Source organism: Marmota flaviventris, chromosome X (assembly GCF_047511675.1).
Source record: "Marmota flaviventris isolate mMarFla1 chromosome X, mMarFla1.hap1, whole genome shotgun sequence".
Classification (NCBI taxonomy): domain Eukaryota; kingdom Metazoa; phylum Chordata; class Mammalia; order Rodentia; family Sciuridae; genus Marmota; species Marmota flaviventris.
Window position 1 is genome coordinate 12,979,748 of NC_092518.1, and position 27,041 is coordinate 13,006,788.

A 27,041-nucleotide genomic window follows, 5' to 3' on the forward strand; every position below is an offset into this window, starting at 1 on the left:
CTGGCATGGAGCCTTATCACCTATCCCACTTTGTTAATGTACACCTACATGTACTTTTAGAGAGATACTTCCAAAGCATTTCTTTGATAGAATCTGAAGACATATCCAATTATTAATAAACTTTTTAGTTCCATCCTGTTATAGGCCCACTTTCCTACTGTTTCCAGTTCTCCCTGGGACATCTACTACTGTTGTCTGTGTCTTTTATCTTTTTCCTCCTGTCAGAGTAATGTCTTACTTAATGGAATGAAAGAGTACATGTATGGTGAACAACCCTTTTGGAGTGTGGAATGAACATAAATAGTTTCATACAGGTGAGGCTGTCCAACTCCTGTGTAAACCATTTAATCTGAATCAGTTTATTATCTTAAATTTCAGTTAAGCCTGTTATAATAAAAGGTATGGTGTCATAATAATATTGTCATGTAGCTCTTATTCATCTCTTTTATTAGTTACTCTGAAAGTATCCTTTTGATATTGCAATGGTGATTATTCTAAGTTAATGTTTAAAAATCTTTGTAAAGATTATGGTATAATTCCATAAAAACAACATTAAACTGAAGCAGGATCTGTAATTGGTCTGACTGACATTCAATCTAATGAAGTATTTTCAAATTGATATCAAGGGGTATTTTGTGAGAGTAGATATTACCTTCTGGTAGATTTGAAAGATTCTGATAATATCTTTAAATATTCTTAAATCCATATGTTGTCACAAATTTGTGGAAAACATTTTCAGGGCTACAATGTTAAGGTAGACCACTATTTAGTTCAAGAGGTCCCTATTATTCCAGGATATCAATTACTATTTAAAATGGGGGAAAATTCATAGTAAATAAAATGTTATATTGGAACTCTCAGTTGAGAAATTGGAACTAAAATTATGAATGAATATAAGTATTTTATACTTAATACAATTGAAGTTATAATAGCAACTATACTGTAAAATTACTCTTCCTCTCAAAAATAATCACTTTTTGAGAGGGAGAATAATTTTACAGTAAAATTGTAGACTAGGCTAATGAATGACTTCCACAATAAAAAGAGGGTCATTAAAAGAATATTCAAAAAAAATTTAAAAAGCTTTGTCAGTTTTCTCTTCATTTTTTGTATTCCTGTCTTTCTGTCATCTTTTTCAGGTTTTTATTCTCTAGTTGTTAGCTGGTATAACTCTATCAGATCATTTTTTTCTCAGTGTCTTTTTCTATAATTCTCCCTTGAAAGACTTTGATACCTTGGGGTGAGAACAGAAACTCTTATTAAAAGGAAGGAATGTGGACTGGGATTGGAGCTCAGTGATAGAGCCTGTGCTTAGCATGCTTGAGGCTCCGGGTTCAATCCTGAGAACTCCCCCAAAAAAGGAGGAGACGGTGTGGGAGGAGGATGTTTGAGGGCAAATTTTAATCTGAGAACACTTTGTTAGTTAGATTTTTCTTATTTCAGTGACTTCTGCCTCTTGACATGTCCTCATAAATTGGAAGTGTCAGTGAATTCTTAGCAGTACTTAAATGATGGTATTATAAATTTGTCAATTAAGTTTCCACAGAGAAACATTCCGGTGAATACCAAACCAACCATAAGTCTTCATCAAATTATTTGCTCATTATTTGGATTTTCTGAGAAGATCAAAAAATGACCACAGACTATAAAGATAATAGATACTATTTAGGTAAAAGGTACTTTTCAGACTATGTATAATTATAAATTTAGCCTAATTACCCTACTCTTCCTGTAATTCCAGTCTTATGTGATGAGATGTGATGTTCACATGATAATATTCTGTCACTGTTGGTTCATCATTCTCACCCATTGGCATGTATAAAAGCCTTCTGCCCCAAACTTATTAAATGATTTAAGAGCACTGATTTAGATTAGGTGGCTTTGGTGGGGTTCTTTTTTTTTTTTTTTGGTCTTTTTTGGAACTGGGGGTCGAACCCAGGGCCTTGCGAATGTAAGGCAGACGCTTTGTCACTGAACTACATCCCAGCCCTAAACTAGGTGGCTTTGGACCAGCAAGAATTAAAAATATCATCTGCTAAATCTTTATTTTAGGAGAACCTGTGGTCTAGAATTTATTTTTTAGTTTTTTAGGTGGATACAATATCTTTATTTATTTATTTATTTATTTATTTATTTATTTATTTAATGTGGTGCTAAGGATCAAACTCAGTGCCTCTGCATGCTAGGTGAGCACTCTTCCACTGAGCCACAGCCCCAGCCCTCTAGAATTTATCTTTGACTCATGTTTGGATATTCCTTTTGATTCTTGGGACTTTTCTATCTTTCCTGGAATGTACAAATGATGGGATGAGGAAGGATCTTCCCTACTTGTCACTGGGCCTTGGTACATGGTAAGGGGGCTGGCTCTGGGGAGCTGTGTAGCAGTCCATGTTTAATGTGGAATTTTGGTTGTATCTCTAATTTTATATCAAATAAAATTGCTTGTGTTTCATGTCTTGCTTATGTATTCTATAAATATTTTTCTCTTGGGTGGACATATTTATTCTTAATTATTAGAACATGTTTAATTGATCATCTTTTCTTTCCTCCAATTTATTTCATTCTTATTTTTACCCAAACACTAGAAAAATCTATACTTTGTATCATTTTACAAAGCAAGAGTTCATAATCTTGAGTCAAGAGCCTCTATTCTCTGAAAGAGAGGTCTTGAAATAAATTTCCCAACCCTTGATTAAGCAAAGAATTTGATTAACTGGGCTTGAGTTTCCTGGCTAGTCATGGTTTCACCACATTTCCTTTTCATGTCCAAAATGGATCACTTTCAAATCCCAGGGATTCTTCTAAGACTTGGTGACCATTTTGTGCCTTTTGTGATTTCATGAGTTTCCACTGTCCTTTTACCAGATCTTCATCTCTGAAGATTGAAGGGTCCTCATCTTTTTTGGTACATGAAACAGTAGCACCAGCATTCCAACGTTCCTGACCACGTTAATTGCCCTGCTGCTAACGTCCCTTCTTCAATCAGGACAAGCAGAATCAAACATGGTGCCCCTGTGGTTTTAAACAAGGATGGATTGACTTTTCTTTTTCAATATATCTGTTTAAAGGCCTGTGTTGGGGGCCTCTTTGGCTATACAAAAATGTCAGGTTTGTGATTTCACAAAGTAGGTTATAGCTATTCCTGGATTTCTTTTCCAAGCCCACAGTTCTTTAAAAATAGAGTTACAATAGAGTTTCTGCTCATCTTTAGGTTCTTTTCATCACTTATTTATCTTTGAGATTTCTTTTGCTCTTATGATCTTTCTTCTTAAAAAATAGTTACCTTTTACTTTAGTGAATCTTTTGATTTTTAGATATGGTAACTTGCCTCACTGGTAACCCTATGAAAGTGGGTCAGATTTTGTTTGTTCTTACCTAATGTACTTTCTTCTACCATGTCACCTAGTTCTCATTCGGTGGAGTTATGTATTTATCTGCACATAACTTTGTCAGAGTAGCCCTGCCTTCACTAAACCCTCAGTGATAACTGGTGATGAGTTCAGCCAGTATGCGCACAAGCAGGTGTGTTGTGTAGAAGTGCTAACTCTTGGAGATGGATGAGACCTTGAGAGTAATCCAGCTTAACCCTAGCTGCAATTTATTGTTGACAAGTTTGTATGTGATTAACTGAGACGAAAATGCAAACCCAGAATCTTCACCGAGTTTTTCTTCCACTTGCAGCTTGGCCACTTAGCTTTAGCAGCAAGTCAAGTGCCCAAGTCTGGTAGCAGAGTGTCAACCCAAAGCTGGGTGTTTTGGCTCATTCTCCAAATCTCATTGTGTTACATCACTGCCACCTATGTCCCTGTGTTTGACCTAGTCTGTGACCCTCAGCCTACTCATCCTAAGATAGTTAGCCATCCTTTCTATCCTTTGGTTTCTTCATTTGTGAGCAGGAAGAGCTAGCCTGTATAGAGAACCCACAAGGACTCTTTCAACTAGAAGACAGTGATTTTTCTGCTATTTTCACCTTTAAAAAACTGCCCCACTGAAGCACTTTGCTGCTTTCTGCTCCTCTGGGGAGAGCAGCCCATGCACATGGAGCGTATATTCCTTTTCCCCATCATCTCATCATTTGCTGCCTCAATTTTTATCTTAAAAGTGCAGGACAGGCTGAGAACCTTAAAAATACTTAAGAGAAACAAAATTATAGGATGTTCCCAGTAATGAAGAGTGCACATTTTGCCTGCACTTTAGGAATTAATAACTCCATTTCCTGCCTGCTCTCATTCATTACAATTTTAATGCTTAAGCACTTACCTCCACTTTTATTACCTATGACTGGCATAAAGTAAAAAAGCATTCATTTCCTAAAAATAGGCTGCTAAAATGAGGTTGTTTTGGCACTACATGCTAGTTGATTTAGTGTGCTTCTTTTTGCAGGGTCATTTATCTTCTCTTTATAACCATTGTTCAGTGAAATCAGTATAGATTTGAATGATGTATAACAAAGTACCAAAGGTCATTTAGGCTTATAATCAGTAAAATTTTAACGAAAAGAAATAATTATTAGATTTGGAAGAGACCTTAAAATTGGGAGGACATTTATTTATTTACTTTACTGATGGAAAGTTAAGTGGCTTGCCCAGAGTGACATGTCACACTGTTAATCAGTTAAAATACTAAATTGAAAATCTAGATTTCTGTAGTCTTGTTCCAGCGTTCCTTCTACTAAAGTCATTCTGGTTCAGATATTCTGAGGTGGCTTTATCCCTTAGCAAAGTGAAACTGCCATAGATCGATAATACAAAGTGCCCTCTTTTCACTTGCTTTACGTGTGCCAATAATTCATCAAGCATTTGATTAGGGAAGATATACCAGCTGTATTTACTTACTGACTTGGTGTTACACAGCTCCAGCATAGTTTATGGGTACCTTTTTTTTTGTACTGGGATTAAACCCCCAGGTGCTCTACCACTGAGCTATATCCCCCACCCTTTTTATGTTTTATTTTGAGACACAATCTCACTAAGTTGCTAAGGACCTCGCTAATGACCGAGGCTGCCTTCAAACTTGTTATCTTCCTGCCTCAGCCTTCCAAATTGCTGGGATTACCAATGTGTACCAACATGCCCAGCTAGTTTGTGGATACTCTTAAGGATTTCATACACACAGTTCTTGACCTCAGTACTGTCAGTTTTCTGGAGCCTCCATTTTTTGCAATCACATGTTATAAAAACAACCAGTCAGAGGTGAATTAGGGAAAATCAATTCAGTTTGTCTTATTATGTGATAAGCAGTCTATTCAAAGTTCTTGAGAGAGAAGGGACTAAAAGCATTCTTCTCAAAACTGAGAGGGCAGGGCTCTGGGGGTATGCTCAGCGATAGAGTGTCTGTGTAACATGCTTAAGGCCCTGAATTCCATCCCCAGCACCAAGCAACAAAACAGAACAAAACAACAACAAACCACACACACACACACATATGCAAAACAAAGAGGGCAAAGTGCCTATTGTTTGCTATCCTGCACTGTTTCCCCCACCTCTGAAAAGAGGAAGAATTAGCAACATATGAGCAAAGATCTCATGGCTCTAGCTGAAGCATTTATGTAGGAAGTATTTATCATTCACCTCTTTGTAGCAGGTGCGGTGCTGGGTGGTGGGGTGTATATTGTTGAATGGAAGAACTTAGTCCTATCCTCCTAAAGCTCTGGGTTTAGCAGAGGTGACTACACAGGTGGTAAAACAGTAAGCAACAAATGTACTGGTTAAGCATCTCTGACCTGGAAATCCAAGTTTGGAAATATTGCAAAACCTGAAACATTCTGAATGCCACAATTGGAAATGACCTTGAATGACAGGTCACAGTCAAAATACAAATGCACTAAAAAATCATATAAATTTACCTTCAGGCCATGTTTATAGCAAACATACATGAATTTTGTGTTTTATCTTGACTTCCAATCCCAAGATAAATATCTCATTATGTAAAAAGCACATATTTCAAAAATCCAAAAACATCCAAAATCTGAAACACTCCTGGTCTCAAGCATTTTGGATAAGGGATGCTCTATCTATATTAAAATAAAAAAAATGACTTGATAGCAAAAGAAAAGCCTAGAGTTCTGTGATAAGGTATAGTGGGAATGGGGCCATCTTGCCTCAAGGTCTGGGAAAGACTCTTGAGGAGTGATATTTAAAAGAAAACCGGAAGGAGCCAGCAGCCCTATAAAGAGCCAGGGTGGTAGACTGAACATTCTGGGAACAGGGGACAAATTGAAAGGTCCTATGGCTAAAAAATAAGGTTTAGGGTTATTTTGGGAACTGAAAGCCTAAGATGACGAAGGGAAAGAGGAACACAAGGTGAGGTTTCGTGGTATGGCTTCTTTTGGGACTGGTGGACCCCCAGGCTGCAACATCTGGGGCTGCTGTAACACTAACCATCACAGAATACCACTTCTCTGGCTAGGCCCCACCTTGGAGAACACCTGGCCCTATGGCCCTGTGGCCCTCATAGTCCTTGAAGCCAATTTGAGAAGTCCCCTGATTGCATCTCACTCATTCCCCCTTACTGCCAGGCGGTATCTGCTGTCTTGTGCTTTTACCCCCAATGTGGGTTGGGCTGGTTCACTGCTTCTCCCACTGTTGTCCTTCCCTGCCACTGGTTTTTGTCTTCCCACAGGCAGCATCTCTGACCTTTCCTGGTCGGTGTTCCAGCATTCTCCAACAGTTGTCTGACTAAAGTAGAATACTTTGCTTATGTAACCAGTTCACAAAGGAGTGTTGACTTTATGTTTCTATTTGTTACAAATGCTCCACTGCTACAAAGCCTCTGTTTCTATTTCAGTCTCTTCTTTGAACTCGGTTTGAAAGGGGTTTGAGAGAAGGGGCTGGGATAGAAAATGAGCTGAGACACACTCCGGGCTCTGTACTTAGAATCTCCCTCTCCTTTTGTGCCCCCCATCCCTGCTTCAGCCTTTTCCCTCTTGTGTAACTTGTGTAGAAACATGTCTTCCTAGAAATGCCCATATTCCCAAATTCCATTTTCTTCCTCCTCAAATTTGAAGATATGAGCTGGGCACTGTGGCACATGCTTGTAATCCCAGCAGTTTGGGAGGCTGAGGCAGGAGGATCTCTAGTTCAAAGCCAGCATCAGCAAATTTGAGGCGCTAAGCAACTCAGTGAGACTCTGCCTCTCAATAAAATACAAAATAGAACTAGGAATGTGGCTCACTGGTTGAGTACCCCTGAGTTCAATCTCCAGTACAAAAAAAAAAAAAAAGATATGCCTGGACCTGAGAGTGACCCAACCTCTCAAAGTTAGGATTGTGGCCCTTACCCCAATTTTGGAGCCAAATCATAACTTTGGTATTTTAGAATGGAAATATGGCATGCTATATAGCACCCTGTAGTCAAACAGTATTTCTGTAGCACAACATATAAATATTCATATTCATATGAACACTGTAAATGGTCTCATGTCAATTCAATTTTGCATCTAAATGAATTTGTCACACTTAGAAATGATTTCAGTTTTTAGATTGTTTGGGATTTGAAATTATAGATGAGGGATTATGAACCTTTACCCTCACATATACATACAATAACACAGTACTTTTGAATTTCCCGGAGCTATTATAAACATTCATTTAAAATGAAATATTAGCTCTTCACTCCCTGCCCATTAATCTATCTGAGTTAAGGTGACTTCCGTTCTTTCTCCCTATCTGTGGAGCTTATCATGAGTGAAGTTGGTGGTATGCAAGGGCATATACTGGTTCAGCATCAGTTCTTATCCCAGAACAGCTATACCATCTGGGATGGACAGATGGACATGCCACAGGAAGGCAGCGGGAATCTATAGCAGCTGCTATTCAGAGAGGCGATCACTCTTAAGAAGTCCCTGCAGTTTGGCCACGAGCTTCATTGTGGATGCCTGGCACACAACCTCTGTTCGGTGTGGTGACTTACATGCAGATGGGGGAATAAAACACTCTTTAAAGCCAAAGCTTGAGGGCAACCTTAGGGACATCAGCTGCTACTGACGCTGGCAGCAGAGAAGGACCTCTATGTTCTGATACACTTGATTCTTATGGCCCTTTTAAATGCCTTCTTCCCCAGTATAGAGTGTTAGAGTTAAATGATAGTGAATTTGTATGTTGTTCCTATTAACCCATGTTTCTGTACATACACTTTACAATAAGAAATATAAAGCTGGGTGTGGTGGCACATGCCTGTAATCCTAGCCACACGGGAGGCTGAGGCAGGAGAATTGCAAGTTCAAAGCAGCCTCAGCAACAGCAAGGTGCTAAGCAACTCAGTGAGATCCTGTCTCTAAAAAGAAATACAAAAAAGGGATGGAGAATGTGGCTCAGTGGTTGAGTGCCCTTGGGTTCAATCCCCAGTACCAAAAAAAAAAAAGGAAGAAAAAAAAAATAAGAAAAAGCAGAAAATCAGGTCCGTGCTGGTCAGGCAAGCCTTTTCTTCTTTAAATTCTTCTCAATTTTTTTTCCAACAAGAAAATATACTACTTAATATTCCATCTGTAATCTTAAGCAGAAGTACCCAAAGTAGAAGATGAAATTGGGATGTTTTCAGTGTTCTTAAAATTCTTTGAAAAGTAGTTTGAAAACTTTAATTTTTCGCTCCTCACTATTGTGTACATTCTAGAAAATGAAGAAGTCAAGGAAACGACTTTGCGAGAGCTTAAAATGCTTCGGACTCTCAAACAGGAAAACATTGTGGAGCTGAAGGAAGCTTTTCGTCGGAGGGGGAAATTATACCTGGTGTTTGAATATGTTGAAAAAGTAAGTCATTGATTGCCAGTGTGCAGATTTGCTTGTCCATTTCAGATATTATCGAAGAAAGTATTATTTAGTATAACTTGTCAATGTACTCATAATCTAAGCCTTGAAAAATGAAAATATTATCCGTAATTATGTCCTGAAATATATTTAAGGATTTCATACAATTTAACAGTACAGAGATAACCTCAAGTTTAAATAATATACCAGTTTGTATTCTGACATCTTAGAATCTATGGTCTAACAACTTATTTTTAGACTTGATTTATTTTAATTAAACCTAAACAGAGTTTCTGAAAGAGAAACAGGAGAATTAACAAATGATGGTCCTGGTGATAGAGGTATGTGTCAGATCCCACCACGCCTGGATATACTGGGAGCTTGAATCAGACCTGGGGTAGTAAATGTGCAAAGCAGCCTTTTGTGAACTGCCAGTGCTTGGGCTTTATGTGAGGGAAGGGGGCCTGCCAGGAAGCCTAAGGTGAGGCTTGAGGCAGTAGATGAAACCAGGAGTGAGGAATTGGAAGCATGGGAAAAAAGAGGAAAGGCAGGTGTTGTTTGAATTGTCTGTATACTTGCCTTAGCACTTAAAAAAAGAAAGAAAGAGGGCTGAGGTTGTCGCTCAGTGGTGGAGCAATTGCCTACCATGTGTAAGGCCCTGGGTCAGATCCTCAGTACCACATAAAAATAAATAAATAAATAAATAAAATAAAGGTATTGTGTCCATCTATTAAAAAAAAGAAGAAAGTTATTAGTGACATTTTAAATATTGTGACCTAAAGACAGTGTACACTACAGTAATGTATATTAGGTGCCTTGGAATTTTTGGAGAACAGCTTACCCTCAGGACTTGGTGATGGTCAAAACTTAAATACAATAGTAGAGGAAACATGCCAGAGAAGCCTTTTGGAGGTTTCCTAGATGAATAAATAGGTGGCACTTGCTGATATCCTGATGTTTTCTAATGAAAATTGAAGTTGGAGGAGTTGTTTGCTTTAGGTCAATTCCCAGGTGCTTGTTATCCCATGACAGAGCATCACTGCCATTGTCATTATCAAATTGGAAGCAGTGTTGTCAAGATGACTGTCCAGCAGTGCAACTTTGAATTCATTCAGCCATTACAAAAAATTTTGTGAAATAAACAATATATATATCGTAATTTCATTACTTGCTAGCAAAACTTCAAAAATACTAGATTCTTTGTCATTTTAAGCCACGGCTTTTATGTTTCTTTTCCAAAATCTGTTGGAAGTTTCTTTTTCTGTGTCAATTTAGGTATTCCCCTAAGGTACTTTCCCAAAAAAATAAAACTAGAAGTTGATTTAAAAAAAAAAAAAGGAAAAGTTATAAGAAAAGGATTGCTATGCTAGGATCCCAGGGAAAATCAGATGCTATTTATTTTTTAGTTGTCATACAGTTTGCAGTTTTCACTGCCAAATAATAAAATTTCAACAAATCTAGTATTTCACTATTTTTTTCTGATCTATTCATGGTGTTTGCTCATGATAATGTCACTATAGTAGAACAAACTGAGAAATCACCTCTGTGTATCTGCTTCCCTCCTGGGTGGGTAATTTGGCATGTTTGAGAGCTCTCTCCTGGTAAGTGTCCAAACTGCTACCAGAATTGCAGGCTTCTGATGCTCAGGCCTGGGCCTTTTCCCCTGCCCTATGGTTCTTAAGTGGAAGGTGACCATCACACCTGCTCATTAGTGTCAATGCCTAACAGTTAACAGTGTGTCTCAGGAGGGCAAGGAGAAAGATGCTCTTAAGGGGTGTAGGTAGCAGAGACCCTTGATTATAATATCTTCAACAAAATAACAAATTCAAAAGTAAGCAGTGCAGGACTGGTATGGCAGCTCTGCTCTATAGTTTTAGGAACTCTGGTGGGCTGCTTCTACCCTTTTTGCCCATTCCTGAATATGGCCCTTATCTTTAAGGTTAGAACAGATCTCCAGCTGTCATATGCCATTGGCCAGGGTGTAGTTGCATGGTCACACTGGCTGCTTGGCAGAGAAGAAATGGATTCTTCATTCTGGGCAACTAGGTCTCCAACTGAAAATTTTATGTCTTTGGAGTAAGGCAAGAATAGCTATCAGGGGACAATATCTCTGCCATTAAGGACCTGTTTTAAAAAATTTTATTTTCATTGGTTGATCATTTTATTAAAATAGCAAGTGAATCTGTTATAAGTAGGTATAAGAATAAACACAACTGATAAGTATACGACTTATATGAACAAAATTGTGAGGCTGTATTAGAGCAGTGGTTTTCCATCTTTTGGGGGTGGTGGTGGTGGGGGGACAATGCCAGGGATTGAACCCAGGGCTTCCCACATGCTAGGCAAGCACTCTACTACATCCTCAACCTGTTTTTAAAAATTTGAGACAGGGTCTTACTTGAACTTGTGATTCTCCTGCCTCAGCCTCCCTAGTGGCTGGAATTACTGGCATGTGCCACCACACCTGGCATCCTCAGGACTCCTTTATATACTCTGAAAATTATTGGGAGCCCTCAGTACTTTTTATTTATGTCGGTTTTATCTATTTATGTTTTTCATATTAGAAGGCAAAACTGAGCAATATGGGATTGGGGGTGTGGCTCAGTGATAGAGCTCTTACCTAGCATCCGGAAGGCCCCAGGTTCAATTTCCAGCACCACACACACAAAAATAAAACAAAACAAACAAATAAATAATGATAAACCTGTTAATTTTGACATAAATAAATGTGTATGTCAGTCATTCTTTCAAGTAAGATATGGTCTTACACACACACACACACAAATAAACCAACTATTAATAAACCAGCTTGCGTCTCATCTCAATCACCCAAGCACTTTGCCTTAAGACAGTCATGGTCTATGGTCCAGATGGTACATATGCAGCAGAAGAGCTCTATGTGCGTTCTTCTTTCTCTTGTAAAAACTTAGATATATACTCTTAAGAAACAAAATTTAGTAAATGTAATATTTTTTACTATGTCATCAAGAATATCCTTAACTAAAACTGCTGTTTTGTTCATTATTATTATTATTATTATTTAATGGCAAGAGTTAATTGCATTAAAAAATCCCTTGCCTTGATTCATGCTAAGGTACTAGCAGTTTACACATTATTCATTGTACCATTAGTGTAAATGCCAACACAGGAAAAAGGCACATATCTAAGTGTTACGATCAATATAGTTTGACTTCATGGGCACTCTGCGAAGTCTTACTGTAGATTGCCAGGACACACTCTGAGAATTGCTGTCCTAGGTGATTGCTTACAAACAATAAGGTGCTGTGGGCCTTAACTCCATTGTGGTTTGCAGAAAAAAATGGAGTTTAGTTAACCTGGAAATTCAGTGGAAACTGGCTAAGTGCATGCGTGCAGCCCGGGTTCGATCCTCAGCACCACATACAAAACAAAGATGTTGTGTCCGCCGATAACTAAAAAATAAATATTAAATAAATAAAAATACCTTTTAAAAAAAAAGATTCTACTTAACAAATTGCATGAATTTTAGAATGGTCTTAAGATTTTTGAAGATTGAATTGTTTGGGTCTGTGTGTTTTTACTTCTATAGTATTTTTCTAGCCTATTTTAATTTTTGTACTAAATATATTGATCACTTCAATTTTAGGGATTTTTTTTTTCTTAGTACTGGGGATTGAACCCAGGGGTGCTCTACCATAGAGCCACATCCCCAGTCCTTCTTATTTTTTTCATTTTGAGACAGGTTCTCATCAGATTGCCCAAGCTGACCTCAAACTTGTGATCCTCCTGCCTCAGGTCTCCCAAGTAGCTGGGGTTATGGGCGTGTGCCCACATCTAGCTCTTTTTTCCTTTTAGAATATTGTTCAGGCCAGGCTTGGTAGCGCACACTGGGAGTCTCAGCGACTCATGAAGCTGAGGCAGGAGGATCTCTGTAGTTCAAGACCAGTCTTAGGAACTTAGCAAGACTCTGTCTCAAAAACAAAAAGGGATAGGGTTGTAACTTAGTGCTTACCTAACATGCATAAGACCCTACGTTGAATCCCCAATATTGGGGCGGAGGGGATATTATCCAGATCTTTCCTAGAAATTTTTAAGAGTTGATTCCAATGCAAGTTTCTATTAAAGACATACAGCTTGCTGTGTTAAAATGACTGTTCTCTCTTTTTACATTGTAATGTCATACCTCTACCTTGTATTGTCTTTCCCTTTACATTATTCTAAAATGATGCTTGAAAGTCTTAGTAAAAAGTATATACAGTTATTATTTAAGGCAGTGTAGAGAAGTAAAAATAGAATTTCTCATAAAAGAAAATCTTGACTTAATGTAGTATCCTGATCTACCATGAGCTAAGTTGTAGATGAGATGCAAAACAAAAAAATACATGTTGTGTACTGGATGGATTATCATTCAAGATACTTTCAGAAATTATTAGAACATAATTTCTGGGCCTACCTAATTTTGGAGATTAATATCTTTCTCCAATTTATAGAATATGCTTGAGTTGCTGGAAGAAATGCCAAATGGGGTTCCACCTGAAAAAGTAAAAAGCTATATCTATCAACTAATCAAAGCTATTCACTGGTGCCATAAGAACGATATTGTCCATAGAGGTGAGTATGGAATTTTTGAAATGGAAAGTACTAAAGAAAACATCAAATAAAATTTCAGAATATTTCTATTTAAATGAAATAACATTTTGAAAGCATAGGATATAAGAAGTCATTCATTCTCCAAGTCTACTTTGTTTGGGCATTGTGGTGAGAGCTCTGTTTGTATAACCAGATCTGCTCTGAACTATAGAAACACTGGTGATACAAAAGAATCCATTAAATGCTTAACTTGGAGTGGGAGTGGGGGTGGAGGTAGCAGAGGGAGGATGTCCAGTCTTGTGGTCCAGTCTTTTAGACCAGGTAATGTGAACCCCATTAGAGTCAGGCTTTAAATAACCCCTAAGTTACTGACCTTCTCCCCATTGGCACTCCCCTGTCATTCACTCTTAGTCCAACAATCTTCAGTACATATCTTCACTTCCTGGTTTTCCTTATCCATTAGTGAAAAGTGTTCATTGTCTGCAGGTTGTAGGCATGATCAGCCTTGCATAAAGACCATAATTGTACTTTTATAAACTGTCTTAATTTGTCCTTTACTACCACAAACGGGTGGTTTATACAATAAAAGGGAAATTACTTGCTCAGCATCATCTTTGACTCTGTACCATTTATCTTCTCATGATAATCTCTCTTGCATTGCATAATTTTATAGTACTGGGACACAAATGGATACAAAAATGGGCTAAATGAGCGTGTTTATCAGAAAATGTTGCCATACTTAATTCTTGTCCTTGAATTATTAGATAAACAAATACTACATTTTAATTCACCTATACAAATGCACAAGGATATTACTTTAAAAATAGTCTGACTTTTAAGACTGGCTTAAAGGTTGTATGAAGAATGTCAATTCCTATTATTTCTAGTTTGTTTTCTTACATTTGGCTCTCATAGCAGTTACCCTATCAAGGTTGTCAATGGGATAGAAATGCCATCTAGTGTCTAGGGTAATGATTCTAATAAGTCTATATATTTTGTTCAATAATATTAATGAGGGGGCTGGAGTTGTGGCTCAGTGGTAGAGTGCCTGCCTGGCATGTGTGAGACACTGGGTTCAATTCTCAGCACCACATATAAATAAATAAAATAAAGGTTTGTCAACAACAAATAAAATTTTTTTTTAAAAAAAGAATATTAATGAGGAACTGAGTTAGCTACATTTCCATCATGAAAATGTGATTTGGTTAAGTGTATAGCTAACTAGTGGCTGTGAATTAACTATAGATACCATGATTCTGAAAACTACAGATTTCACTAGTTTTGCCCTTTCTTCACTTAGACCTATACCATGATACAGATACCAGATACTATATGAGATGCCTCCCAAAGGGAGAATTTAACTGCATTTTCCACAAATTTCTGCTCCTCAATTCCTATCATATCTACAGGAAGTCTATGGGAAAAAATTAGAAATCTTACCTTGACTCATTCAGTATTGCTTCAGCATTAGACATTGGTAATTGTGAACCACACAGAAAAGCTAAAGAGATATGTAAATATAGAAATTATTCCTTTCTTGTGTTTCCCCCCAACCCCTCCAGTAAATATAATGCTGGCTACTTGTGCTCATGTATTTTCTAAGTTATCTTGTGAATGTAAACATTTTCTGATCTATTTCCCTCCAAAAGTTTACATTAATATTTTATGTAGTAAAAATAGTTTCTTGAAATGTGTTGGTCTAGATTCAGTTATTCTTAAACTCCTTGAAGATTCAGTTCATCCCTTTAAGAGTTAAGGTAGGTTGGGGGTGTGGTTTAGTGGTAGAGTACTTGACCAGCATGCTTGGGGCCATGGGTTTGATCCCCAGGACTTCACATCATCATACAAAAAAAGGAGCAAGGGATTGTGGTCTGCATGTTTCTTGAAATTAATTGAAACTTTTAAATACCAGCATGAAATGTGTTACTCTGGTACTCTGGTTTTCACTTCCATGGTTTTCTATTCAAATTACTCTAGATATATCTAATTAGATGTTGTCACCATGATATAATAGTGTCAATCAGCAGAACATAGGAGATTTTTACTAATTGCTTTTTAATCTTGATATTCTAGATATAAAGCCAGAAAATCTCTTAATCAGCCACAATGATGTTCTGAAACTATGCGACTTTGGTAAGTTAAAAAGAAATTGAGTCCTGGTACAGAATTAATTTAGTGTAACATGTAGGTAGCTTTTAAAGGCATATTAAAATTTATCTTTATTTTTTACTTAAATCAGCAGAGCAATATTCTGTTGTTCATTCTGTTGTGTTCAAAATTTGATTGCTGGAGGAGTACTAATCTCTCCTTGCTTTATAGACTATTATCTGCTGTTTTTTAAAAAATTTCAGTATGTAGTATTTTAGTTAATGAGAATTCAAAGCAAATGTATGCATGTGTATAGATTAATAAGTCCAGCACCTAATAGCCCCAGAAAAAAAATTTCTTAGAATTATCACTGTGGATTCCTGGTTTGAATAAGCTAAAATATTTAAATATGATAGAAATTGTTATAGGTTTCATCATAACCCCCCAAAATAGAAATTGTTATAGGTTTCATCATAACCACAAAAAATATACATGTGTGTATGTTCACATTGTGCCCATATAATGGTTATGTATCTATATGGTCAAAGCCATTTTTAGAACACTTCGATTTATTTCTGCTCAATGTTCAATGAATGAGACTAGTAACTGATGCGTACTATTTCAGCTCGTACTTGAATGTATAGGGAAGTTTTTTAGTTATACTGTCTCCTAGGAAAAAATTGTGTATTATGTCCCATATAGGTAACTCTGTATTGTGCTGTTAAACACTTAAAATAGTTTAGAAAATTTTGAAATAAAAAATTAGGGTGTTAGGTCCACAGGTCAATTTGAAGTTAAAAATTTACCTAATCTTTTATATATATAATTTGTTTTAGTTGTAGCTGGACACAATACCTTTATTTTGTTTATTTTTATGTGGTGCTGAGGATCAAACCCATTGTCTCACACGTGCTGGGGGAGCGCTGTACTGCTGAGCCATAACCCCAGCCCCAAATTTCACCTAATCTTTCTGTTAAAACATAACAGTTGGATTTTAAATTTTTTTTACATATTCAAATATAACCAAATATAATAACCTCCATATGTAGCTAAGAATATCTCTCTTTATCATAAGTGAGTTAGATTCAATTACATTATTGCATAAATGGATTACACAAATGAGCAATAGTGATTTTTTTTTTTTTTTTTTTTTTTTTGGAGTGGTGTACCAGGGATTGAACCCAGGGGCACTCGACCACTGAGCCACATCCCCAGCCCTATTTTGTATTTTATTTAGAGACAGGGTCTCACTGAGTTGCTTTATTAGCACCTTGCTTTTGCTGAGGCTGGCTTTTAACTAGAAATCCTCCTGCCTCAGCCTCCCAGGCCACTAGGATTACAGGCATGTGCCACCACGCCCAGCAGCAATGGAAAATTAAAAATCAGTTTTGTAGAATGACCATTTTGTTCACTGTAGCAATTGGAAGCATGTATAACTGTTTTTACTCAACACTTTCAAAGAGTTTGAACATTATAAACCTGCTTGCCTGAGAAAAAAGGTTTTAATTTTCAACATAATTTATAAGAAATAGTGCAAAGAACTTTGCTCTTTCCCCAATTCTTAAAGAAGTTCTCAAGAAAATGAAAAAGAAATATTGAATACTGTATCTGATTAAGTTTTGATTTTGGCATTTTTAGCATATCCTTAGCAGCATGATTTTTAGGAATGGTACTTAAGTCTGACTTTCTATCTGCAATTGTGATTATTACGTGATACTGGGACTTTTTGCCCCTCATATACAATTTAGTATGCATACATGATTCTATGGGCCACTGATCTCTTTAAGCTCCAAAGTTACTGAAAATCATAAAGCAAATTAACAAAACAAAAGAGGGGTGGGGTTGTAGCTCAGTGATATAGCGCTTGCCTAGCATGAATGAGGCACTGGGTTCGATTCTCAGCCCCACATAAAAATAAATAAGTAAAAATAAAGGTATTGTATCCACTTACGACTAAAAAAATATTTAAAAAAAAATAGAAATGCATGAGGCTGGGGATGTAGCTCATTGGTAGTATGCACATTTCCAGTACTGCCACACATACACCATTTTTCAAAACTGACAGACACCTAAATTTTTACCTCTGATTTTAATGCTTTGGTTTTTGTAACTGTTGATGATGAGCCTATATTATACTTGGTGAGTTAGTGGGATAATTAGTTTCTCTTGTTGCCTCATTTTGTGGCTATACTGTGGCCCCCAAACCTCTTGAAAGAATGTGGGGCAAAAGTAGTAGTCAAGTTTGTGAGGTAATGAAGATACTCCTAACCTGCTTCTCAATCACTAGGAGATGACAGTAATTTTGGCCCGTTTTGTTTCCATCATTGCCAACTGTTAGTTATTTATATAGTGGCTGAAACTGTTCAGATACAATAACTATACAAATATCCCTTTAAGTCCCACATAGCAGAATTAATGACCATAATCCCAGTTTAACTTTGACTTATGGCTCTAATGGAGACTTCATTTTGTTCCTAAGATTTGCATTTTTAGGAGGACTGATTTAAAAGTGTGCTCTGAATGCTTAATAAAGCATGAGATAACTTCAAAAACATGAATTTCTTTAGTATATAGTAAATACATCATATACTTCAATTAACATATGAACACTTTACTAACTTTTTAAAATAACAAGGACACTTATTAATAAACAGCTCATTCAATATATCAGTCATTATATTCTTTTGATGTTGTTTTAAAGTATTACTAGGACTGAAATATTTTGCCAACACAAAGTTATTTATTCTTTCAGGTTTTGCTCGGAATCTATCAGAGGGCAACAATGCTAATTACACAGAGTATGTGGCCACCAGGTGGTATCGATCCCCAGAACTGTTACTTGGGTGAGTTACCTTCTCCAAATACAATGGTCTCTATGCATGTATTGCTCCTTTATCATTGGCTTTGGGATCACCTATGAAAAATAAGAATTTCAGTTAATTAAATATTTGTCAGTTATAGATTCATTATAACAAAGAATCTGTGTTGCTGTAGTATGCTGATTTTAGATCTTTAATGAGGGCTAGAGATGTAACTCAGTGGTAGAGTGCTTGCCTAGCGTCACACAAGGCTCTGGGTTTGACTTCCCAGCACCACAAAAACAAAACAAAACCCACAAAAATGCACCATTTCCTTTGCTCAGGATTCTGGGTGTTAATAATTTGAGTGCAACTCCATAGTTCTCTGCTGGTCTCTCTTTAAATCACTCATCTAGCTACAATTGGCTGGCAGGTTATCTGGAGGCTGATTGTGTGGAGCCTCAGCTGAGACTGATCATCTTTAATCTGTAGGGACTCATCTTTCAGTAGGCTAAGTAGAATAGAAGGAGAATTCCATGTAGCAAGAAGTAAGCAAAGCAAAGGTACTTTCCAAAACCCTGTTTGAATGACTTTTGCCTCATTTGGCCAAAGCCCATTTCATGGCCAACCTCTGATTCAAGGTAAGGAGAAATAAATCCCACCTCTTGATGGAAAAGGTGACAGAGCCACATTATAAACCAGCATGTATATACAGATGGAAGGAATTATTACAGCAACCTTTGCTAATAATCTTCCACATTAAAATGTAATTGTCTGTAGAGTTTGGCATTCTGGCTTACCTGTTCATTCATTTAACAAATATTTATTGTCTTTTACATCTAGCCACATTGCTAGACACATGGGGTAAATATTGAACCAGTAGCCATTTTCTTCTGAACAGTGTAAATCCTGTTTGATGATACGTAACTATTTTATCACTGCCTTGGTGATTTTTTTTCAGCAATACCTCTTAACATTTCATCTACTTTGTACTCACCCTTCCTTTGTCAATGCCCTATCATTCATCTATTAACCAGAAAAGGATCTTCTGACATGGTTCTCCTTTTCTTTTTAATGCATTTTAACTTTAGAGCCTAAGAGAGGGAGCCCATGATCCTGATCTCCATTACATAGTTTCAGGAATCTTCTACTTACCCTAGTTGTAGTATTTTCTTATTTTCCCTAGATTATATCTCCTTCTTTGAGACCACCCAAGAATGAAGAAAAAAATTCATAATCTAGTAAAATTTGCCATAGTGGTAATGATGACAAATATGCAAATTGTCAGTTATCTCTTTTCTTTAACGTGCTATATATGTCCTGGGGTATATGAGAAATTCTTTTTTTTTTAAGTGCTTTATGATTATACATAGTAGTTGGGTTCATCCCAACAAACTCATACATGCATGGAAATCGATTTCAGTTCATAACCAACCCCCCCCACCCCTTCCCTTTTTCCCTCTTGCCCCTCCCCCTTTCTTCTTCCTCTACTAGTTTTCCTTTCACTTGTCTATTAATTTGTGTATTTGATTGGTTCCTTATGTAATCTTAGCCTTCCCTCCCCCTTTCCTTTATTTTACTCTAGTTTCTGCATATGAGAGAAAACATTTGACATTTGAGTTTCTGAGTTTGGCTAATTTCACTTAGCATGATATCTCCATTTCTATCCACTTACCAGCAAGTGCCATAATTTCATTCTTTTTAGTGGCTGAGTAGAACTCCATTGTGTGTGTGTGTGTGTGTGTGTGTGTGTGTGTATCACAATCTCTTAATCCATTCTTCTATTGACAGGCATCTGGGTTGATTCCATAACTTAGCTATTGTGAATTGTGCTGCTGTAAACTTTGATGAGGCTGTATTGCTAGAGTGGGATAGATGGATTATATGGTGATTCCATCCCTAGTTTTTTGAGGAATCTCCAAACTGCTTTCCAGAGTAATTGTCCTAGTTTGCAGTCCCACCCAACAATGTACAATATAGCAATATAAATTTCTGATTTTTTTTCTGAAGAGCATGACTACATGTTTAAATTATTTTCTGAGGGGTTTGTATGAATGTTAACTATTCATTTCCCAGTGTCTACCAACCATCTGGTAGTACTTCTGGATTCATTGCTGACCCAGAACCTATAAGTATTACTGGCATCAGTTTTTGGAAACTTTACTATTTTTTTGAAATCAAAAGCTTGCTTCATCCTGAGAATCAAATGATCATTAGTCACTTTATTATCCCCTCATTTGTGTGGACGTTCTGGATTTCTGTGCTAATTTTTATTCTTGGATTTAGGATTGATATTTCATTCTGCCTGTGTTTCTTCTGTGTACCATTCTGGACTCATTGAATTTACTGGACACTATTTGCCAATGAAAAAAAGAGTATGAAGTAGATCATTCTCAGAAAACTGAGGTTATGTTTAGAGATGCGTGATAGCTACCAAAAGTAGATGGTGATAACGCAACTCATTTGAGCTAAATTGACTAGTTAATCAAGTGATTGTCAAGTACTAGTTGAAGAACTATATTATTTGTGTAAAAATTCCATTGAAATCAGTTGATATTTAGTTTTACATTAAGAATTTTCATTTTTACGTATTCTCAGGGCTTTGTCCTTGACATTCAAAATAGTTCCAGCTGCATAAATTATGCAAATCAGATGACAGAAGGAAAAATAGCTTATTTAGGGTATGTAGAGGTTTTTTAAAGGTTTTTCCATCTTGTACCTAGGATATTTTCTTTCTCTCAAAAAGATATGAAAGAACAATCAGTATTAAAAGATTTAAATGAAGTTTCCTCGTATAGTTCTTAAGTTTTTGTGGAAAGAAATGAAATGTTGCCTTATTGTTGCAGTGATTTGTTACCCTAGAAACATGTTCTGTATAATGTTAACAGTGCTTTGGTTTAAAAGTTTTGATATTAACTGTTAATATCATTGTGGCATTCTAGAATTTTATTTCATTTGTCATATATTTTATTTTGGTTTTCCATTCTTAAAACTTGGATTATTTGCCAGGAATGATTGCATGCACCTGTAATTCCTGCAATTTGAGAGGATCACAAGTTCAAGGCCAGCCTGGGCAACTTAATAAAAGATCCTGTCTCAAAATAAAATAAAAAAGGCTGGGGGGCTGGGATTGTGGCTTAGTGGTGGAGCACTTGCCTAGTATGTGTGTGAGGCACTGGGTTCGATTCTCAGCACCACATATGAATAAATAAATAAAATATAGGTCCATCTAAAAAAAAAAAAAAAAGGCTGGGGATGTAGCTCAGTGGTAAAACACCCCTGAGTTCAATCCCCAGTATCAAACAATAAAGAACTTGTATTATATGTGTTTGAAACTAAAATATATACATGGTTTCTTACTTAAACTACCATAAATAATTTGACTTACAGCCATAGATATTGGGTTATAGGTATAGAGCTGTTTGGGGAATGCTTAGATTTTCATGGATAGTTTCTATTTGTAATAGCAACTCTCCTCCTAAAGCACTCTGGTAAACTCAGATCCTAGAAGAGAGCTTTAAACCATTTAAATAAACTAATAATGCTTTTAGGAAGGTAGCTATTAGAAAGCCCTGGATATGTAGAGTACAATTATATTCAAGTAAATAATACAATAGAACTTAGCACCATTTCAGCTATTGGATATTGTGACACTAAGTAATCAAAGGTTAAATAATATTCACTATTTGTTTAAGAAGACACACAAGTCAGTAGTATATTTTAATACACTGGATAAAATATAACTTTTTGACATTTAGAGAGCTAAGGTATAATTTAATTACCTAGAATTTATATTTCTTGGGAGCATTTTATTTCCCAAGTGAGGTGTTTCTCATCAGCCATGTGCACTATATTAGGATTTATTAAGCCATTCATATTCAAGATATACCCAGATATCAAATTAGTGTATGCTGATTAAATTGCTACTAAACTGACATCTTTATTAATGTAGGTTTATTCACTTGTATTCTGGATTTTTACTTGAATATCCATGATTCCTTATTTTCAGTTGTACTGTTTTCTAGTGGCATTTTAAAATTTCTTAAATACACAAATGTACTTTAAGTCATGAATCTGTTCAAAATAATTTGGAAAGTTTTCAAACATTATATGTCCTCAGTTGTCAAGATAATCTCTCCCTTTGCTTTTTCAGAGCTCCCTATGGGAAGTCTGTAGACATGTGGTCAGTGGGCTGTATTCTTGGGGAGCTTAGTGACGGACAGCCCTTATTTCCTGGAGAAAGCGAAATTGACCAACTTTTTACTATTCAGAAGGTGCTAGGACCACTTCCATCTGAGCAGATGAAGCTCTTCTATAGTAATCCTCGCTTCCACGGGCTCCGGGTAAGAGGTTTTGCTAAAACCCCAAATGGAATCAATACAGCTGTACTTAGTTCATTGTTCATTGCACAGTGGTATGCTAAGCTGTCCTTTGAAAACTGTTCCCTTTCCCATTATAATGTTTATAATCCCCACTATCATATTTTATTTCCGGGTCTTATATAGTATTTGTGAATGCTTTAAAAATGATCAGAATTTGAAAGTAGGAACTGCTAATATTTTTTTCTCATTTATAAATTCTAATTTTTCAAGGTCTTTTTTAGCATATACATTATTATATTCTAAACCTCAATTATCTTAGACTCTTTATTCAAAATATTAAGTATTCCTGAAAGATACAAAATGTATGTATACTTACTACTTACTTGAGCAAACTTGTTTATAGTGATTTGAGGAAGGCCATGAATACTTGCATCCTGCAGATTTAAAGGTTTTTGTTCCAGCAAATATTGCTTGTCCATTGACAGTGAAATATCACATATTCTTTACAAACCCATGTGTTGTCTTAAGCAGCCTTTTCTAAACTTGATAAATTTGTACAGAGCTTGTTTTCTTAGAATATGCCAAAAAGCATCTTAGAAAGTATGAACTTTCCCCAAATAAGGAACACCTACCTTGTAGAGGCACTTCATTGGAGTGGCTAGTGAGTTACAGGCTACCCCTCTCTTCCATCTACCCCAAAAGCAACTTTTTAAGTTTTCAAACATTTTTTGGGCCCACATGTTAGTTGGTGGAAGCTATAAAATAATCTTTCATCACTTCCTTTCTTTCTCTTAAATGCATCATTCTCAAACCATGTTATCTTGCCATTTGTAAAGCACTTCAGTTTTTTTCTTTGACTTCCTAGACCTCAGTTAGTTTCCCTTTGGAGAACACCACTGTTCACACTTGAGTGCCCAACACAACCCCAGCTCCTGCTGGGTTTCTCTTTCATCTCCTTCCTGCTTTCTGTCTCTCTTCCAAATGCGACTGAAGTGCCTCAGGCAAGTTTTTCTCCTTCTATTTTTGCTTTTGTAAGCCAAAAATTAGCCAAATTATGCCATTAATTAGGGTACAAACAGCACACGTGATTTACCAGGTTAGTTCAACAATTATTGAACATTTGTCATACTAGATGTTGAAAACATGACAATAAATAAAACTTGCCCTCAGTCTTGCAGTAAGGGAAATCTATTATATTCACAAATAAAGTTAGTCATATCAAATTTGTTTCACTGAGAATTAATCCATACTCCTTGCCATAGTCTGTGAATCCTTGCCTAATCCATGTCCTCTGGATCCCTGACTTTGTCTTAAACCTATCTCCAATCCCCTCTTTCTCCAAATTCTATTTTTCTGTTATTTGGCTTCCATAAACATTCAGAGGTTTTTCCAGGTTCATGAATTTTGGGACCTGTGGCTTCTTTCAGGAAGATTGTTCTTCCCTTGCACAGCCTCTTCTCCTTCCATAAATCTCAACTCAAAGAATGCCTCCTCTCTCTGTCCACCCAATATTCTGTACCCTACCTCATCATTCTCCTCCATAGTATCCTTCTTTCTTTGTCATACCACTTGTCACATTATGGTATTATTTCATTTGTTATTTTCTTGATAATTACTAATATCAAGTTCTGTCCCACTAGCATATAAGTTCCTCAAGGACGGACATCATCTGTTATCACTGTAGTTAGTTACAGCATCTAACACAGAAAAGAATATGTCTGGTGGGCCCTCACTAAACATCTGAGTGATCTATGGATCAAATGAACCGGTGCCATCAGCACCCAAGCTCAGTTTTATTTCATTTCTCTTCATCTCCAATGCTTCTTTCACCCTTGTCATTTTTGCCTGAATTATAGACAGTTGGCTCCCAAACTAATCTCTTGAAATTTCTTCACTTAAGTCTTTTCGCATTTCTCAAACTATGCATTTACTTCTATCTCCCTTTTATTTAAAAACCTTTGTAGAATTGCTGATAAAGTTGAAATCTTTAGGGGTTAGCATTAAGGAGCCTCCTAGCATCATCTCCACCCTGTTCCTGCCCCTTGTTCTTAAACTACCTTGAACCTCCCACCATTTTCTTGATATGTGGATTCTGAAATGGCTCATTTCCATTTTTCTGATGTTCCCAACACTTGCCTAGACTCCAACCAAATCTCCTCTGTCCATAAAGCCTCTTCTAGACTATTCTAGGATGAATAGTCTACATAATAGTCTACATAATATATAATATATATAGCGGATACAACATGGTACCTAGCCTTAATACGCTAAAGAATTAAGGATTTCATACTAAAATAATTATGAAACAATACATTTTATAGGAAAGTATAATATATATTACAGAACTGTACTCATTATTTTATTGTACTGCTTTTTAATATATCTCATTATGATTTAGACTGTGATGCATGTCAAACATTCCAGAAAGTTAGAAATCATAGATAAGGATTCATTAGAAAGGACTTTATGGAGGATTTGACATTTTAAGTAGATATTGAAGAATGAATAGCATTTAGATTAGAGAGACCACACAAAGGGTGTATTTTCCTCATTTGTCTGTGGTCCTATTTGTTCACAGACCTCCTTGCTAAACAATCTTACCTGTAAAGTGTTAGGCGGCATTTGACAATGCTGCTTATAAATATTCTTCAGGGAAATTGCTGCTTCCATGGCACTTTGATTTTTATAAGCCTTAAATGTTTACATTTTAGTCTGAAAGTGTTTGCAGTATTTCAACTAAATTAGTTCAGTCTCTTTAGAGGTTTAACAACATCCTTTGAGGGGAAAGTTTTCTTTTATGATATCCCTTGAGAATGTCTGCAATGGAGAGCTGAGCACAGAGAGCCTGTGAACTGCAATTGCCGTGAGCCCCATATACCGGTAACTAAAATCCAGCGTATGATGTGCAATTGGATCCACTTGCATAGAGAATGGGAAATGCAGAAGATGTTGCTCTAACTGTATGCATTATTTGGAAAACAATTGTTGTCTCATAGTTTAGTTCCTAGACTCCGGTGTTAAACTGCTAGTGTTCAAAGCCTGACTCCATATTTATTATTTGAATGAACTCAACAACTTATTTCGCCATCCTGTGCCTCTGTTTCTTCATGTGTAAAATAGTGATAATAGAATAACATTTGATAGGGTTGTTGTGAAGATGAATTATTGGATATAAAATACCCAGTCCAGTGCCTGACATATAGTCAGTGCTCAGTAAAAAGGTATGCTCATTGTATTGAATCCACCAAGTGATTAAGAAAGGAAACAAACTACTGATTAGGTTATTATTTAAACTTCTGTGCTTAAGTTTTAGCTGTCTATTGAATCATCTCATGTTAGAATGGTAGATTTCATTCGAAACATATAATTTTTTTTTAAGTTAGAAGTTTGCTTGGTAATTTTATTATAATAGTTCTAACTTGACTTTCAGAATTGATTTTCTTATCAATGAAAGGTCATTCTGAGAAAAGCAAAGGAGAGGGTATCTGGTATGTAATATAGAAGTAAAATGTTAATCAAAATGTACTGTGCTGGGCAAGGTGGCACGTGCCTGTAATCCCAGTGACTTGAAAGGCTGAGGCAAGAGGATTGCAATTTTAAGGCCAGCCACAGTTACTTAGCAAGACCCTGTTTCGATATTAAGGCAGGGGTAGGCATGTATCTCGGGGGTAAAGCACACCTGGGTTTTATTCCCAGTACCATAATCAATCAATCAGTCAATCAATAAAATATACTGGTACAGGGTCTTTATCATGGCATGACAGGCGTCTCTCTCTTTGGGTTGATATTTAATGTTCCAATAATATCAAAAGGAACTTCTGCTTCTCCATTAGGAGAGATGACTCAGTTTAAAAAGAGTTTAGGTTTGGATCACAGGCCTGGGTGCAAATACTAGTTCTGCTGCTTGTTACTTATGTAACTTTCCTTGAACCAGTTATTTGAACTTTCTGATCATCATTTTCCTCATCTCTAAAGAAAGAATAATAATACCTAAAATGCCTTGCATAGCATCACTTCCCTCAGAAATCAGTTTTAGGTTTTTGCCTGTGAGTCTGTGTTAAGTTCATGTTATTCTTTCCTTCTCTATCTGGGAGGTGCTGTCCTACTTTTCTCTTGTCTTCACTTTTTTTTATTCTTCAAAACATAGTTCAGATATTACCTATGGGTTCTTGCTTCTATAGCCCCAACCCACCTTGATCTCTTTTCTCTGAGCTTCCATTAGAATTTATGTTTGCACAGTGTAGCACTGATTGTTTTCCCAATCATATAATAGATTCCTCAAATGCAAGGTTTAGGTCTTACCCATATTCTGCATCTCCTGCCCTGCTGAGCAGAGCGTGCAGATGATGTCATAATCACTCTTTAAATAGCTTGTTTGAATTTTACCCATAATTAGTTCTTCTGTCCATTTATTTTTACGTGTTTAGGGATTTCAGTAGCTTGAAATGCTCTTATATTGGTATAAAGAAGCAAACTAGCCTTCACATTTGGAGGGAGTACATGGCATTGGGCTCTGCCAGT

General features: G+C 36.5%; 1 protein-coding gene across 1 annotated transcript in view; it reads left to right on the forward strand.

Annotated features, from left to right (window-relative positions):
• Cdkl5 (cyclin dependent kinase like 5) overlaps positions 1 to 27,041 on the forward strand; it is a 169,996-nt gene that overhangs the window by 109,108 nt on the left and 33,847 nt on the right. Inside the window, exons 5-9 of the mRNA XM_027927442.3 lie at positions 8,610 to 8,746; positions 13,213 to 13,333; positions 15,386 to 15,445; positions 18,153 to 18,243; positions 22,352 to 22,541. Coding sequence (XP_027783243.2) covers positions 8,610 to 8,746; positions 13,213 to 13,333; positions 15,386 to 15,445; positions 18,153 to 18,243; positions 22,352 to 22,541 — 599 coding nt within the window. The remainder of the gene's footprint in view (positions 1 to 8,609; positions 8,747 to 13,212; positions 13,334 to 15,385; positions 15,446 to 18,152; positions 18,244 to 22,351; positions 22,542 to 27,041) is intronic.